General features: G+C 33.5%; 1 protein-coding gene across 4 annotated transcripts in view; it reads right to left on the reverse strand.

The window, feature by feature from the left end:
• Window positions 1-18853, reverse strand: part of TTBK2 (tau tubulin kinase 2) — a 256669-nt gene that overhangs the window by 121441 nt on the left and 116375 nt on the right. For 3 of the 4 annotated variants that reach the window (XM_056810340.1, XM_056810339.1, XM_056810338.1), the window contains exons 4-6: window positions 15492-15565; window positions 9602-9742; window positions 6855-6959 (exon numbers count right to left, since the gene is read on the reverse strand). In XM_056810340.1, the coding sequence (XP_056666318.1) occupies window positions 6855-6959; window positions 9602-9742; window positions 15492-15565 (320 nt within the window). Of the gene's footprint in view, window positions 1-6854; window positions 6960-9601; window positions 9743-9823; window positions 10032-15491; window positions 15566-18853 lie in introns of all 4 variants that reach the window. The other variant, XM_056810341.1, reaches the window with a different exon arrangement.

Here is an 18853-nt window from a genome sequence, read left to right on the forward strand (position 1 = left end):
AAGTACTTTTTCTCTCATATGAAAAAATGCTATTGTTTTCCCTCAAGTATTGCCCCTAGGGAAGAGGTGAAAGACCAGTACTTTTCCTAGGCTCCTAGCTAATTCCTTTACCTTCCAGTCAGAGTTTTTTTTTGTTTGTTTGTTTTCCCTGTAAATAAGATCCATTTAGTTGGGTTTTTTTGTTTTTGTTTTTGAGGAATAATGCTATTGAGGAAGCATGCTGGAACTCTGAAACAGCAGTTTGAGTTGGAAGAGCTGACAAGCTTACACTGGTTCTATTTAATTCTTTTTCCTGTGGATTTTTATTTTCATTGTAGATTTCCCATTTTATTTACTTCTCCTTAAGAATATGCAGAAACAAGCTAGGCTGTTTGAATTCCAGACAAAACTGGAATTTATTTAACAAAGTTTTGAAAATCTTAAATACCCTCAACATGCAGAATGAAGATTCTTCCCAGTGCATGTTTGAGGAACTCCTGAGGGGTGACAAAAGAAATGTAAATGGATGATAAATACTGAGGAGGGGAATGAATCTTAAAGATATATGGAAGTTTATTGCTTGCTAACTATTATGAGTTTATTCCCCTCCATTAAAGTGAAGAAGTCTATTGGAATTGGAGAGAAAAGGATTTTTTAATTCACTTTCTGTACCCTGTCAATGCTTCTTGTATTTTACTAATTGCTTTAAGGGTTAATTTTTTTTTTTACGTTTATATATTAATCTAATCAATATCTTCTGTTACACGGAATCATTTTAAGCTACTGTGTTTTGATTATTAGATATATTCTGTTACATGATTTTGATGTGTACCTTTCCCCTATGACTGTACTGAACAAAATATGATTGTACAAACCCATAGTCAACCTGCGAAAACCTTGTCACTTGATCCATCGAGGTCACATGTTGCTTATACAGTCTTTTGTTCTTTTTTGTCTATGTTAATTATCACATAGATGATGCTGGATGGACTTCACCAAAAAAACTGGTTATAACCTGTATATAACTTTTGTAGAATTAATGAACTAAGAATTTAAATTAATTTTAAGGGATCTTCAAAAGTTATTTTTATATAACTAGTAGCTTCTGAATGGATGGTTTATGTTAATATATATGCATATATATTACAAGGAATGTTGAATTAAAGGTAGAGAACAAAATAGAAATTCCTGCCATAAAAGTTTTATATAAAGCATGAAACCAAAGTAAGCTTCTGTATAGTTTTTTTAACTCTTCAGTTTAATATACTTCCACCAGAACAATCAAGATTTCTTGGTGATGTTTTTAGACCCCAAAAGGTTTTCATTAGCAGTACAGAGATTTGTGTTTTTTCTAGGCTCTTCTGCCAAAATTTGGAATAATGGCGGTAATAGACTTTGTTAACATTTCTTTTCCAAGGTTGGAAGATTTGCTACATCTCTAGAACTTGTGACAAGTATCAATCAGTTCACAGGTTTTCTAAATGTCATACAGCTAGTGGCTATATAGCAGCTCATGTCAGTCCTATATAATAGTGGGTTTGTTTGTTTGCTATTTTCATTAACTGGGCTATTTTTGGGAATTTTTGGTATTCTTTAAATGTGGATTATCTAATATATTACTATTTTAGAAAGCTGTTACTTTGTGAAAATCATTTGCACTCACACAGTGGTTCATGGCCAAGTTAAAAAGGAAATGGATCTCGTTTTTTGGTGAGGAACCTTTGTATTCTCCCTCTCTTTGGCTGACACAGTGCATTCTTGATTGAAAGCTATATGTTTTTTATTTTTAAAACTTTTTATTATTGTTTTTCCTTGCATGTGCAATATAGTATTTAACTTTTATTTTTTCTCTCCTTTTTGTATTTGAAGCACATGTCACCAGTATTGAGAAGATTTTCTTTAACTTTTTTTGATTTTGCAGTAATATAAGTTTAAAATAAATTTGCCCTAATGTCAATGCATACCCAAAAAGCTGTAGATTATAAAAATGATGCCATTGATTGTTTAAAAATTATGGGACTTTGCTTAATGATTCTATCTGATTCCAGGAGAAGGATATACAAAAAGAGTCACTGCACAGTGCCAAAGAGGCACCAAGCTACCTGCATAGTGCTAATAGAACACAAGGTCCAAGAGACCAACCAATCCCAATGGGATTGATGAAATTTTGAGCCAAGACAAAAGGACTTGAACTTGTTTGGGGTTCAAGGTTGAGGCTGTCTGACATATGTCAGAGGCAGGTCTTCCTTGAGTCCCACATTATATTAAGCACCTCACTTTGGCTGCCTTCCTGGCTCCCATAATCTAGTCCCTTTTCTGTCTTTCATAGTGTGGCAAACTTTCTATAGTCCTGGCTACTGAGTGGTTAAGTGCATAATCACATAAATCACTTTAATTGGGCCCTGATTCAAGGATCTGTTATAGTTTTGTTTTTCCTTTACTTATATTTTTAGACATAAGACATTGATATTTTTATATTTCATCCACAAGTTATTTTTTCTTGGTTATTTGGATTTTTTGATGCTTTTGATTATCTTTTGCCAATTTATTCATATATCTCATAACTCAGCCATGCATTCCTGAGTGATCCCTGTGTTTGTCACCATCCTCCTCAGGGGGAATTGTATTATTCTCCTATAATGCAAAGTTTAAGTTGTTTTGAGAGTAATTTTAGAATAAGAAACTTGTTACCTCTGTGTTTTGATTATTAGATATATTCTGTTACATGATTTTGATTTGTATCTTTCCCCTATTACTGTACTGAACAAAATATGATTGTACAAACCCATAGTCAACCTGTGAAAACCTTGTCACTAGATTCATAGAGGTCACATATAAATAAATAAATAAATCTGAATTATTTATATGCTTCCCTTTTGTTCATTCCTCACCACATTCCTGTCATAACACCTCCCAGAATCCAGAAGGCAAACTTTTTGGAGAAGGCACCATGAATATGCCTGCATAGACCACACACTGTACCAGAAGATCTAGAGTGAACTTTGGGATGTGCTAAATTGAACTTTGTGGGGTTGAATGCATTTATTTTGAATGTACACTCTGATGCCAAAGGGGATTGCCCCCTAATTGGCTTTTTGTCAATGTAGCAATCATTGGTTTTATTCTCTTTTCCTTTTATCCACAAATTATTGCAATTTATAAATTGGTTATGTTTAAAATGATTCCTTTGGGGAGAATGGTCTCCCAAAAGGATCACAGGAGGGGAATATATAAGTAGAAATTTTCTACCTTTGAATTACGTTCCCCAGAATTCCTTTTGTATTTCCCAGCATCCTTTTCCCTTCATTTACATGCGTTCTGTACTTCTACCTTCTTTCTCTTCTTTCTTGAGATCATGGCTTTATTTAGTTCCTTTTTAACTCTAGTTTTTATTTTAATAAGTCTTATAAATATAATACTTAAGTTATTGTATATTAATTTTAATTCTTACATCTCAAAATCACTCTTTGCAGGTGATATTATGTTATACTTAAAGAATCATAGAAAATCAACTAAAAGCCTAGTAGAAATAATTAACAACTTCACTAAAATTACAGGGTACAAGATAAATCCACACAAATCATCAGCATTTCTATACATTTCCAACAAAACTTAGCAGCAAGAGTTAGAAAGAGAAACTACATTTAAAATCACTCTAGACGAATTATAAAAAATTATAACAAAGTTTATCTGGAAGAACAAGAGATCAAGAATATCAATGGAAATGCCATATCTTAAAAGGTGCTACTATAAAGTTGTAATCACCAAAACAATCTGGTACTGGCTAAGAGATAGAAGGTTGGATCAATGGAATAGGTTTGAGGTAAATGACCTCAGCAAGATAGTGTTCAATAAACCTAAAGATTCCAATTTTGGGGACAAGAACCTACTATTGGACAAAAACTGCTGGGAAAATTGGAAAAAAGTATGGGAAAAATTAAGTTTAGACCAACATCTCATACTCTTTACCAAGGTAAGTTCAAAATGGGTAAAAGACTTAAACATAAAGAAGGAAATGATAAGTAAATTAGGCGAACATAGACTAGTATACCAGTCAGATCTATGGGAAAGGAAAGAATTTAAGACCAGGCAAGAGATAGAGAACATTACAGAATGTAAGATGAATAATTTTAATTATATTAAATTAAAAAGGTTTTGTACAGGGGGCAGCTGGGTGGCTCAGTGGATTGAGAGCCAGGCCCAGAGACAGGACATCCTAGGTTCAAATATGGCCTCAGACACTTCCTAGCTGTGTGACCTTGGGCAAATTACTTAACCCCCACTGCCTAGCCCTTACAATGCTCTTCTGCCTTAGAATTAATAAGATAGAAAGTAAGGATTAAAAAATTTTTATAACAAAATTCTCTGACAAAGGTCCAATTTCTAAACTATATAATAAAGAACTAAGTCAAATGAACAAGAAATCAAGCCATTCCCCAATTGACAAATGATCAAGGGATAAGAATGATCAGTTTTCAGATGAAGATATCAAAACTATCAATAATCACATGAAAAAGAATTCTAAATCCCTCCTGATTAGAGAAATGCAAATCAAAACAACTCTGAGGTACCAATACACACCTCAAAGATTGGCCAATATGATAGTAAAGGAAAATAATAAATGTTGGAAGGGATGTGGCAAAATTGGGACATTAATGCATTGTTGGTGTAGTTGAAGTACTCCAACCATTCTGGAAGGCAATTTGCAATTATGCCCAAAGGGCTTTAAAAGACTGCATGCCTTTTGATCCAGCAATACCACTATTAGGTTTGTAACCCAAAGAGGTAAAAAAAAAAGTTTGTACAAAAATTATAGGTGGGCTCTTTGTGGTGGCAAAAAATTAGAAAATGAGGGATTGTCCCTCAATTGAAGAATGGCTGAACAAATTGTGGTATATTGTGGTATATGACGGTGATGGAATACTATTGTGCTATAAGGAATTATGAACTGATGTGTAGTGAAATGAGCAGAATCAGGAGAACACTATACACAGTTACTGAAACATTATGGGGCAATCAAATGAATAGACTTTGCTACTAATAGCAATACAATGATCCAGAACAATTCTGAGAGACTTATGAGAAAGAAAGCTATCCACATCGAAAGAAAGAACTGTGGGAGTAGAAATGCAGAAGAAAAACATATGATTTATCACTTGTTTATAAGGGTATATGATTTGGTTTTAAAAAGATTATTCTATTACAAAATGAATAATAAAGAAATAAGTTGTGCATGATAAAAAAAGAAGTGGATATTTTCCTGCTTCAGAAGTTCCACATACAGAGCTTTCAAGGACTTATGTCAAATTACCAATGTGCAAGTATAGCAATGGCGGATATGGTTTAGAAGTAAACTGCTGAATTGGTGTGTGTGCCTCAGCTTAGGAAAGATGTGACTGACCTGGATTTGTGATCTACTGGAAAGAATTTTAATCATAACACCTGGAAAAAAAATATAAAAATAACCCATCCTTTCTTACATCAACTTTTGATTTGAAGATCTAGTTATATAGATTAGTCCCTACTAGTAAAATAGCCTGCACAACTAAAGGTTGCATCAAATCCTTTCTATTTTTCATTGTAAGTACTCTTGAGGAATTCTGCTAAGAGTAACAAAAGGGACATCGAGAAGCTCAGTTAATTAGTATCATCATAGCAAACCATAATATTAATTCAAGATTTAACTATGAAAGGTAACTTTAATATATGCCATTAGAGCTAGAATAATCATGAATGCTAATATTATATAGCCTCCTCTAATGCATTTGCATTATACTCCTTCCATTTATACTGTCTTGAAAGAATCCTGGTGTTTTTATTTTTGGTCACTACTTTAGCAGGTTGAAAGAGAACATATTTGTGACCTTGACTGTTATTTACTTCTTGACTTCTATCTCTAGATATCTCTATCTCTAGAAACAAACCCATCGCTCATAGCAATAAAAGTTGATAATGCAAGCATCTAAATGAATCATTACTGCTATCAGGGACTTGCAATAAATCAAGCTTATGAAGATTCACTAACCAGTAGGAGAGACAAACTGGCTTTGGTTTTTAAGTGCCTATATCCTCACAAGTAACTAACTGATAAGTTCCCTTAATCAGCTCTACTAATTCCCTGCAGCATTATTTGGAGATCAAAAATGGGGTAGATAATAATGTAAAACATATCACCTGGAATGGTGAGGTCTCAAAGAGAATAGGAAGACCAATTATTCCCCTATTATTCCTTCAGTATGCATTCAATAGTGAAGGTTAAGTCAAGGAATCTAGCATAATTCTTTGGTTGTCTTAGATAATTTATGAAATCTAAGGCCTTTTAAAATTCTCTTGGATATAATTATATTCAGTCCATTACCAGGATAGTCAAGAAATTCCTCCTCAATAGTCAGGCACCTAATATAGATTTATTTTCAATTGAGCATTCACATTTTTATGTCTTAACCTACTATTATATACTCACCAAAAAATATTTAATCTATTAGAACTAGTGTTTCAACTTGGACTAAAGTGAAGTTGGTGGAGGTGGAGCTTAATTTAATATTTAGACATTAATTTTTTAAGCATGCATGCAGAAAATAGATTCTGGAAGAATTTTTGCCATAGCAGAAAAGTCTCTAGACTCCACCAAAAAAAATATGTCCTTGATCAGTGGACCATTCTAATCCCACCATTGACAGGGCTGGTTTTTCAGGGCACTGCTTTCAATAGTAAATTATTAATCAGTTTCATTCTGGGATGCAGACATTAAACCTGATATGCTACTTCCCAGAGGGAAGTTCAACCCATTATGAAAAGGGTATTTCCCCCAAATGTAATTGCATAAACAATAGAATAACTCCTAAATATATAAATATAGTGAAGTAAAGTCTTACTGGTCGGACATCACCACAGGAATTGGTAAATTGTCGAGCCAAGCCAAAATCCAGCATATAACACTTTCTACAAGTACTAGGAAAACGGCCCATGGCAAAGTTTGACTAGAAAAAATGAGAAAAACAGACTCACATTATTGCTTGATCATACTTTATATTTTTTTTTAATTTTACTACAAACAATAAATAAATGCAATATATTTATTATAGAATCACAGCATATTAATGATAGATGACATTTTGGGGACCATTTCATTTAATCCTTTCAATTTATAGATTGGAAGATTTGAGGAGAGACTAACTAATTTTGACCATGGTCACAAAGCAAGGCAGTAGTAACAAACTTAAGACTGGGATTAAGACAAAATGTGCCGGTAAATGTTTAGCACTAGATGCTCTTTAAATTTTATTTGCATTATTATTATTTTCTCCACAATTTTCTTAAGTTTAGATTAAAAATTAAAAAATGAAGGCCCAAATTATAGTTTTCCAATTTCTAAGATATAAATATTTGCTCACATTGAAAATTTATCAAACAACTTTCATAAGGCAGTCCAAGCTGGTTCTAGCATACCCCTGGATTCAAGAGTTCTCAATCTTAGACCTGTGGCTATTCTACTATATAATACTTTTATTTTGATAAATAGTAACACTTTCACCTTTGGTTCTATTTATAACTATTTAAATTATATTAAAATGAGATTATTTGTATCATACATTGAATATTTAATAAATATTTAGTAAAATGCTTTTAAATAAAACATGCTTTATCAGTTTCACATTTCTATAGTTAATTATTTTGCAAAGACTTTTACAATTACTTTTACTCATTATATCTTGCAAACTTTAAAGATAAAAACTGAATAATATTAAAGGCTAAAAGTCTAAAGTCACTCATGTTAAGATAACGTTAGAGCTGGCATTAGGAACCCAAGTCTTTTGACAGTCTAGTTTATTACAAGTCACTGTTTTAATGAAGCTCAAAAGTCATGTGTGCTATGCATGTTTGGGGTTATGGGTGTAGTATAAATAAATAACTAAAACATTTCAGTCTCCCACTAAAATCCCTATAGCTAGCATTACTAATTTAGAAAAAAAATCTGAGTGTAATACTAATTCCAAAAGGGCATCCCAAAACCGATTTAGGAAAACTGTAAATGTGTGCATATGTATATGTGTATGAGGATCCCTTAATTTAAAAAGACAATCAATGTTCAATGACCTAAACTCAAGTATATGAATTTGACTTGCAGAGGTGAAAAGATATATATGAGAATGGGACTCTGCAAAAACAATAGCCATATGGCAAAGAAATAATACACCTAAAAATATTATCATGCTTAGAAAAATGTTTAATGACATTGAGTACTCTTCAAATTACCATTTTTCTTAAATTGCAATGTTACTTTGGCAGTATAACAAGAGCAAGCAAGAGCTGCCATGTGATATTAATCCAAAAGCAATGTATTAATTGTAGTTGGCTATGCTTTCATGTCAACTGTTCAGTTTGGTATATACTAAGAAGGAACAGATCACTACAGTTTTCAAGTACATCAACATATGATATTTATAATAAACACAGTCTAATTAAATTGGGTCATTTGTTCTCATTAACAATGAAATCCTAAGTGGGAAAAATGAAGTCCTGTTTCCAACAGTGAGAATGACAACCTTTGAGGGAGAAAGTATAGAAAAATCACTATTTTTATTACTATCTAAAAGTTAAGAGTAGGAAAAAAAATTAATCTTCCACAATAGGGTTTTTTTTTTCACTAGTACAATTTGTCATTTTAGTAATGACTCATAGAATACACTGTCAACACTTAAAAGTTGTGTGGAAATATATTTTTAAAAATCTAAACACGGTTATGGTAAAAAAGAATTCTAAAAGTAATTATCTGATTTAGGTGTGTTATTGAAAGGCTATTAACATGGTGTCTACTATTAATTATTTTTAGTCTACAAAAATAGTTAGTTAAAATGCTCTGATCTGCTAACACTTTTTTCCCCCTAAACTTACTCTTTCAGGTATGCATTCAAGAAACATAAAAGCACACCCAAATTTATAAGTTACATTTCCATTTTGCTATTGCAGTAATTGAAATAAACAAGCCTCTGAAAGATAAAAACCAACAAAAAACAAATGATGCGACAACAGAAATTGCTTTGTCCAAAGATCCACTGATGATTAAAATTCAACCAGGCATAAAGTAAGGAGGCTTCTGCTTGTCCAAGGTTTGTGCCTTAGTCAAGGAGGAGCTTTGTTAGAGAATCCAATCAAAAAGGGATTCTTTCTATACCATGAGGACCTCTAGATCCAATGGAGTTCATAAAATTATTTTGATTTTATTGTTAAGCCTGTTCTGAACACTCCAAAGCATCTAACATGTGACTCACAACTACTTCTAGACTACCCACAAGTGGATAAAGAGTGCCTACTATGCAAGTTTACTCTTATAAAGATTTTCATTCCTGTTAAATAATGTGTTTTCTAGCATAAAATAACCCTTTGAAGTAATATTTTATAATTATTAGGTTCTTTAAAAATTATGGGGAAAGATATTTTCCTCTTCTATAACTATGTATTGGGTCTCCCTGGCACAGAGATAAACACATTATTCTGTTCAACAGCCTTGTGGGTGACAGCTGCCATCACTGCCAGTCACATATGCAACTCACTGTCTCTCATCACAAACATCAGAAGCCAACAAACTCCTCCAAGGCTTCTGGCTGACAAAGACTCTCACCGGCTTGATGTCTCGATGTAAGAAGCCCACGGAATGAATGCTCTCGATGGACTCCAGAATCTGTTTACCCAGCCGCAGGGTAGTGCTAATGGTGAATGTTCCCCGGGACTGGCTACGACGAAGATCAGCCAGATTCCGACCCTGAAGAAACCAAAGACACAGATTCAAATAAGGCACCAAAATTCCAGATGCCAAGATAAGACTAGGAAATCATTCACTTACCATTTTTAAAAATACTTTTTAATAGAAGTGTCAAGAGTTGCACCCAAACACTGACTCCCTCATTCAAGAGCAGAGATTTCTTTAAGACAATAACTCAGATGTTTCAGGCCAATTTATAAACAGCCAAAGTTCTTGAGCATTTCATCTTTCTGAGCCACCATTTTTCCCTTTATCTCTGATGTCCCCAACAAGGTATAAAAACTCCTGCCTAGTCAAAGAGCATATAAAATAATTCAGAGCATTAATACTGTTAATACTCCCTAATATCTATCTCCAAAGATGCTAATGAAATGCTTTGAATGAATAATCATCTTTCCATTAGCCACACCAATGGAAGAAAGCATTGGATACAGATAAAAAAAGATGATAAATTGCTCACCTGGGGTAAGGATGGGTCATGGGGCCCTCAGCCTGGGATAGTATTTCCCTGCATCCCAACTACTATACCAAAACCTTGCTGCAGGGAACAGGGCCATGCTCCTCTGTCTTCCCCTTCACAGTGTTGAGGGAATGGTTCCTAGATGACCTGTGAAGTTACATCTCTCTAACTGTGGGGCTGATGCTCTAACATTTTCTTTTACCAATATTCTTTCCCCTCTATATCTAGAACCCAAACCACCATCTCTATTAGTCCCATTGGAAATATCATAAAGACTGGGTATATCCTCCTGGTTCCATTCAGTCTATCAAATTTCTATTTGGGTCATTTTAGTACCATTCAAAACAAGTTTGAATATATAATAAATATATGTAAGAATCTTTCATCATTACATTATCCATATAACTTTAACATTTCAATTATGATATTCTAAAAAAATTAGCTTTCAGGGTTTTTTATCTTCTACGCTAGCACAAACTAGAAGCATTTATTTAATTTATTTGTCCAGTAATTTTTCAATTGTATCAGATTCTTCATAATCCCACTTAGGGTTTTCTTCACAAAAATACTGGAGTGGTTTCTCATTTTCTTCTCCAACTCATTTTACCAATGAGGAAACTGAGGCAAAAAAGGTAAAGTGACTTGCCCAGGGCCACATAGCCATTAAGTTTCTGATTTGAAGAGTTTTCCTGATGCCAGGCTTGGAACTCTATCCACTCCACTTAGTTGCCCATTGGATCTACAAAACTAGTTTTTTCTAATCTACACCTTGCCAACCTCTTTTTCCTCATCTTTTAAAAGATGTGGCTGGAATAGATGACTTCTAAGGTCCCTTCCAGGTCTAAATGTGTGATCCTACAATCATTCCCTTTAAAGTTCAATACTTTAAATTCTAAAATTTGTTTACTTGAAAAAAATAATTATTTTTCTTACATTTTCAAACTATAAGCAAATTTTCAAAAAGAAATAAAGCTACTAACATGTTTCTCTAACAATAAGATTAAATGTATATTATGAGTAACAATGAAAAAGAGAACTAATTAAACCTACAGCATTTGTCTTCATCCTCAAACTCTCTTCTTGCCCTTCATCTTTTCTCGTGCTACTCTCAACCAAAACTCCACTTCAACTGCCCATCACCAGATCTCTATACCATCAAGTACAAGGTTCATGATCATTGTTCATCTCTCCACAGCTTCTCATGCATATAAACAATTCGTTCTCAGTACCTCTCACCATCTTAGTTGCTTCTAAAGGTTATTCCTCTATTCTGTGATTCTCCAATTAATCACACACAATTTCTTTTATAAGCTATACTACTTCAATGGTTCAACATAATTTCAGTAGTTCCCTAGCCAGTCTGTCTATAGTTCATCTTCTCCTGAAACCAATTTCTCCTACTGCAGGGCCCATTAAAAAAAGTGAGTTCTAAATGAAGTACATTCCTAAGTGTAATATAATAATAAATTAAAATTAGTACTAGAGGTAGATGTACTAGTAAAATTAAGCTGAAATAATTTGTAGTTGAACACCAACCTAAACAAAAAGACAAGGCAATATGAAGAGGTATGTCAAGTTAGAGAAAGGCCTAATTAAATAATAGTTTCATGTGATGGATGGTAGAAATGGAGGGTTTGAAAAGCCTATCTCCCTTGAAGAATCTTTCTGGGTATTTTTGATTCCTACTGTACTAATAAGAAAGGTGGGAAAGTGCTGAGATACAGATCCTAAAGCTATGGGAAATAGAATCATAGATTTAGACCTTAGAAGTCATCTAGTCCAATACTCAATTTTATGACTGAGGAAAATGAAATCCAAAGAAAATAAGCAGTTTATCTAAGTGTAGTAAATGAAAAAGCTGGGATTCAATTTCTGATCCTGTGACTCAGTCCAGATCTTTCCCATATCTTTCAGTGTAACCCTATCCAGGATAACTATTGAGCACCACATTATTTCTCTGACAGTGAAATCAATGGATATCCTATAGGGGAGTATGGCTTTTCTTCATGACAGTAAACCCAAAATACAACGATTATTAAGTTCTTACTAGTTAAATGTCAGAGATAGGAAATGAAAATGACATGATGCTATTACTCATGAAGTTTACTATCTGATGAAGTATAGGTAAATATAAGGTAGATTTTTTTTATAAGGTAGATTTTTAACATGATGAAAGGATAAACCCAGACAAAGTCCCCTGAGAAAAATTTAAGGAGGTGAAGCTTACTATCCGACAAGGAATACATAAATATAAGGTAGACTATAACAGGATAAAAGGAGAGACCCAGACAAGAAAATCTGAGGAGGAAGAGATCTCTTTCAGCTGTAGGCTCAGCAAAGGCCATGTGGAAGAAGTAGCATCAGAAAGAAACTTTAAATTAAGAAAAAGATTTCAACAGGTGAAGAGTAGTAAGAGGTATGAAAATGGACTGGATGAATATAGAGAACTGGGATAGCAGAGAATAAAATCAACAGGCATATTAGTAATTTAGTAATTTGGCTGTGTGGAGTCCACTAAGGGGGAGCAATGTTAAATGAGGCTGGAAAAGCAAGCTGAGACCAGATATTGGAAGGCCTTAAATGTCAGGACAAGGTATTTTTTATTTTATGCTATAGGCATAGATATCCACATTACTAAATTATTAGATATTAAAATTTGTTCATTTCATTAACCTCTTTTGGAAAATATTTATAATTTCTACCCACACTCTTTTCAAACAGTAAATTTGCAAGTTGACAACTCATTATTAAAAAAAAAGTTTTATTTATCCTAAAGCTCTTTTTTTTCCCCCAAATGATAGCATTCCACTTCTAGGATTTAGTCAACAGGTACATATTAGCCTGGTAAATAACTTCATCATTCTGTCAATCCTGCTCTTTTTCTCTTCTCAATTATCTTTATAAACTAAACAATACACAGATTTTCTCTTAGCCTCTGCCCCTTGTTCAGTTTAGCCATTTTCTGAATATTCTCCAGCTCCATTATATTTCTGAAGTATAGTTACCAGAACAGCACACAGTATTATCATAGATGTAAACATGCCATGGTTTTGTACAAAGGTTCAGGAATATTTTTGTTTTTTTTTTTTCACCAATATGTTTACCAGATTTTATTGGCTTTTTTGACAATAAAAACATTGAGCAAACAATCCACAATGAACATTAAAGTCATCTTAGGGGAAGCACTGTAGAATGGAAAGGAAATTGGGTTAGGAGTTGGAAGAATATTTTCTAATAATGGCTCTTTTACTAATTAGCTGTTGATATCAGACAGGTCATTTGGCCTTTCTATCCTTGCTTTCTTCGTCTATAAAACAAAACAATAATCCTTTCTTCACCTATTGCTGAGTTGTTATGAGAAAAAAGATAGGTAATAGATATAAACCTGCAGGGACAAGTTAAAACATCATATATCCATGTAAGATGTCAATGTTTTATATTTCCCCTTTAGTTCTGGTCCCTCATGGAGGGTTTGGGGAGAAGGAATATAAAAAGGTGTTGGTCTATAGGCAAATTCTACTGTTCTTCCCTCACTAGGAAATAATTAACTTCTTAAGTCCAATCCTTTTAATCTTTCTTTAACTCTAAGGCACCTAGTTGACACATTTCAATGAGTGTTCAGTAAATGCTAGCTAAAATCTCTGACAAGCAATCATTACTATATTCTCTATTCAAGCTTTATTTTCTAAATTTCCCTAAAACTCTCAAAGTGACTCTACTTTACTGTGAATCAAGACCAATATTCTCCTCTTTCAAAATTCACCAGAGTATATCAAATGAATACATTTCTAGCACCAATACTTTTCACTTTGAGAAATCTAATCATCACTCACTCAGTCTGAATTTCCCACGGACAAATTTGTACTTTCTCTGAGCATTAATTGAAATATTGGAATTCTTTTCCCCTCCTAGCCTACCAAGCTTCTTTAAAGAGTTCTTAAAGCCTCAACTCCTTTAACTCTATTTACATTTCAAACAAATACTTACTTAACCCTGTGTTAACTATTTTGCCATTTCCAACTAGTAGTTTAGATGCTTAAGCACTCTGAGAAAAAGGTATTCTTACTAAGCTGTGATGTAACACATTCAGGGGTTTATCAAACCACTTTAAATAAAAGCATGTGCCAAGTATTTTACTGTCTGTCAAGCATTGTGCTATGCACTGCCTTACCTTCTGACTTTGAATCCAAACTAAATATTGATTTCCAGGCAGAAGAGTGGCAAGGGCTGGGCAATTGGGATTAAGTTACTTGTCCAGAGTCACACAGGAAGAGGTGTCTAAGGCCATATTTGAGCCCAGAATTTCCCATCTCTGGGCCTGGCACTCTATCTACTGAGCCATCTAGCTGCCCTCTCTTGTCAACTTTTGAGCCAACAGAGTGAAAGAACAGTAGAAGAATTCTTGGCTCTAATGTCTGTATAAAAGGAAATACTTAATATGGACAGATGAACAGTAGTACTGGGGAAATGTCTGCCCCAAACACAGCCTATAAAATGAACTGTGCCCCAAAGAGTTCATGGGTATGTCAAAGACTATAAAATATTGCAGAACACTGATCAATGTATAGCATATAAATGCCAGCACATGATAAATGCTTATAATAGCAGGTACATGTATTTCATTCACTCATTAAGCACTTATTAAATCTTTCCTCATGCACTAGGACCTCTGCAAGGTACTGTGGACACAGATATAAAGAACAGAGTTCCTGCTCCCCAAGAGTGTTTAATTTATTTTAATTCATACTTAGGAGAAGTATCATTTCAGTGTTTATATAAGTATCAGTTTTTGTGTCCTGATTATGAAATTTCAGCATTAGGAAGAACTGCATCTATTAACTTGTTTTGTAAGATACTCACTTCAGCACCATGAGTAGCATGTGGGCATGCTATTTAGTCAATATTCAATGAGTGCTAATAATATGCCAAGTACTATGCATGTAAGTCTAATTTGCTAATGCTAAAATACTATGTCACAGACATGTTTTGTATATACTTGTTTTATGTATTAAACCTATTCCTGAAAAGTTGTAGGCAAATCAAACATTTGAAAAACTAAATCAAATTTTAAATGCCTCAAGATAACTATTTTTATATTGAATGATAAATAAATCACCCTACTTTATCTTTTTTTTTGGATAGAGATTTCAGGTTAAAACCATCATAAGAATCTAAGGTGGCATCAATAACTTGTTCACAACTGTTCACTTTATTATTAATATCAGATCTTTATTGGAGTCTTTCATCAAAATTGAAAATTACTTTAAAAGTTTTTTCTAGAAAACCTACCTGCAATTGCATGACCACATAATTGAACCGATCATTCCTCCCACAGCCAATGAATCTGCAAACATGGTCTTTGCCTGGTTAAAAGCAAAGAAAAATAAAGTGAAAAATGTTATTTAGGTATTGTTTTTGAAATTCTAATAATTTGCTCTTATATATAATGTTTTTAAGAATTACTTTTGAAGGACCAGTTTTTTGTCAACCAAAGGTATGAGTATATATATATATGTACATATATGTACACATTATATATAATATATACAATTCAGATCAGCTTACACTCTATGCAACAAGGAACACATTGAAATAGTTAAAAAAAATATTAGTTTTTTAAAATGTAACCAACAGTGTAGTGGAAAATACACTGGACTGAGGATCAAGAGACACAAATTCTAGTCTCTGTTCTACAACTAACTACTTATGTGACCATGTACAAATCAACCTCTCTGGACTTCATTTCTGCATGTATAAAAGTGAAATGGTAATACAAGGTGATTTACATAGAGTTTTTCAACTTGAGAGTTCTATGATTTTGTTTCTAGAAATTTCCAATCAACTTAAATAAAAGCAGGGGGTGAAAATGTACAGAAGAAGAAAGCTAAAAAGATATGGAAATGGCAAAAGGATTGAATTGGTTAAGTAATCATCAGTTCTATTCTTAGCTTTTAAAAAGTTGTCATTTAAGCCTATTATATGACATTAACTGGTATTACTATAAACACTGTTAATGCTGAGCTGTAAACTATTTCAACAAAAACTTTTCAAGTCAGACATGGAAGATTCAATCAAAACTCATATATTCATGATAAGAAATAGAAACATCAATAAAGATTTACTTGATTTAAAGAATTTGATCCAAATTACTTAAATTTCATTTTAATTAACAATATAAACTGTCTGTATTAAAGTTTATGACAAGAAGCAAAATTTGTGCTGCAATACCCTGTCATGGTTGGTTTCCATTTGCTCTGACTTCACTAATTGGACAGTAGCTGTGTACAGGCAGGATCACAAATCTAAGGATGCTGTTGTTTCCATCACAAAGTCAACAGTCCATGAGCCATTAAGATAGAAAGCAAACTTGTTTTGGCTACAGATGATGTCTTAGTCAATTCTTCACTATTTTAAAATATATTTTATTTTTACCAATTACATGTAATAACAAATTTCCACATAAGTTTTCCAAAGTGATATGATCCAAATTGCCATCCTCCCTCTTCCCAGAGTGTGCAAGCAATTTGATCTGAGTTTTACATGTTTTATCATGCAAAACATACTTCACTATTAGTCGTTTTTGTAAGAGAATAATCATATAAAACTCAAACCCCAAAATAAAAAACTAAATAAAGTGACAAGTCATATGCTTTTATCTGCATCTGACTCCAACAGTTCTTTTTCTGGAGGTGGATAGCATTCTTTGTCATAAGTCACCCAGAATTGTCCTGGATCATTCATTGTATACCACAATTTATTCAGCTATTCTCCAAATGATGGAAATCCCTTCAAATTCCAATTCTTTGCCACCACAAAAAGAGCTACTATAAATATTTTTGTACAAGTAGGTCCTTCTCTTCTCTCCAACTTTTTTTTATCTCTTTGGGATAAAGACCTAGTAGTAGTATTTCTGGATCAAAGGGTATGTACTGGTTTATATCCCTTTGAGCATAGTTCCAAATTGTCCTCTAGAATAGTAGAATCAGTTTACAACTCCACCAACAATGCATGTGTCCCAATTTTGCCACATCAATTCTTTACTATTTGATAAAAAAGTAAATAGTAGTAAAGGCCCAGATCCACAAATATCAGTAACCTTAAGCTATAAATCAGGGGTCCCCAAACTATGGCCCGTGGGTCACATGCAGCTCCCTGAGGCCATTTATCTGGCCCCCACCACACTTCTGGAAGGGGCACTTCTTTCATTGGTGGTCAGTGAGAGGAGCACTGTATGTGGCAGCGCCACAAAGTGTGGTGTTGCTCACATACAGGACTACTTCCGGTGACATAATCCTTTGCATGGCACCTCATTCTGAAGAATGAGGTGCCATGCAAAGGATTATGTGGCTGCACAATGGAAGATGTCAGCATGGTGAGTGGCAATCTGGGAGAGGGGATTCTGCACTGTGTATACTGCTGCCTGGTATAGTGGTGGCAGTGATGGGCCTGTGCAAGGTGTGACAGGGACCCCTGCTATAAATAAATAGATAACATAAAAAAACTATCATTAATAGTAATAAGTTGAAGTACTATTAAAGGAGGGATATGACCAATATTCAATAATAATCAATATTCAATAAATGAAAGAATACAAATCATCCTGGCAATGACTACTATTTGTCAAGGACTGCTATAAAAACTGGAAAGTAATTTGGCAGAAAGTAGATTTTAGGGAATATCTTACACCATATACCACAAAAGCTACTAATGGCTATATGCCCTAAATATAAAATGTCACACATCATCCCCTCCCCCCCCAAAATAGACCCACATACACATACACACATATATAAGAGAATATAAGGGAATTCCTTTCACAATTATGAATAGGGAGTTCTTAGAAAAGAGACAAAGATGATTATAAAATGTAAAATAGATAATTAAGATTATATAAAAATTATTAAGCAAAATTAACCAAGGTAGAATAAGAAGAAAAGTGGTTGAATGGGGATGGACCTTTTATGTTGAATATCTCTAATAAGGACCTAATGTCCAAAAATGTAAGGGCAAAATATATAAGGATATTCATTCTTAAATAAAAATAAGTGGCCAGAGGATATCAATGGAAATTTTTCAGAAGAAAAATGAAAATGATCAACAACCATATGAAATAATCCTTTAACTCAGCCAATAGAAGAAAAGCAAATTAAATCACCTATGAGGTTTCACCTCATCCTAGTCTGGTTGACTAAGATGACAAAATATAAAAATGATAAATGTCAAAAGCACTATTTGAAGACAGAGACACAAATCTAATGTTTGTGGTGCTGTTACTGAATGTCACAAAATTACTGAGTAGGAAAGGACCTTAGTGGCTGTCTATTTCAATTCACCTGGAAAAAGAATCCCCATTACAGCATAACAATAAGTGATTATTTAACCTCTTTGGGAAACCAAGGCAATGCTTTACACTTCTGGACAGCTCTAATTATTAGACTTGAATTTACCTTAAAAATGTTAACCCATTGTTATGGGTTTTTCCCTATGGGACAAAATTGAACAAGTCTAATTCTTTTTATACATAACTGCTCTTCAAATGTCTGAAGACACTATCATATCTCCCTGCACCCTCCCAACTCTTCCCTTTTTTGAACAACAAAAACTCCAAACTGTAATAGATGAGTGTAAAAGAGCAGTTCTAAGAAATTATA

The sequence above is a fragment of the Monodelphis domestica genome, chromosome 1, assembly GCF_027887165.1.
Source record: "Monodelphis domestica isolate mMonDom1 chromosome 1, mMonDom1.pri, whole genome shotgun sequence".
Taxonomy (NCBI): domain Eukaryota; kingdom Metazoa; phylum Chordata; class Mammalia; order Didelphimorphia; family Didelphidae; genus Monodelphis; species Monodelphis domestica.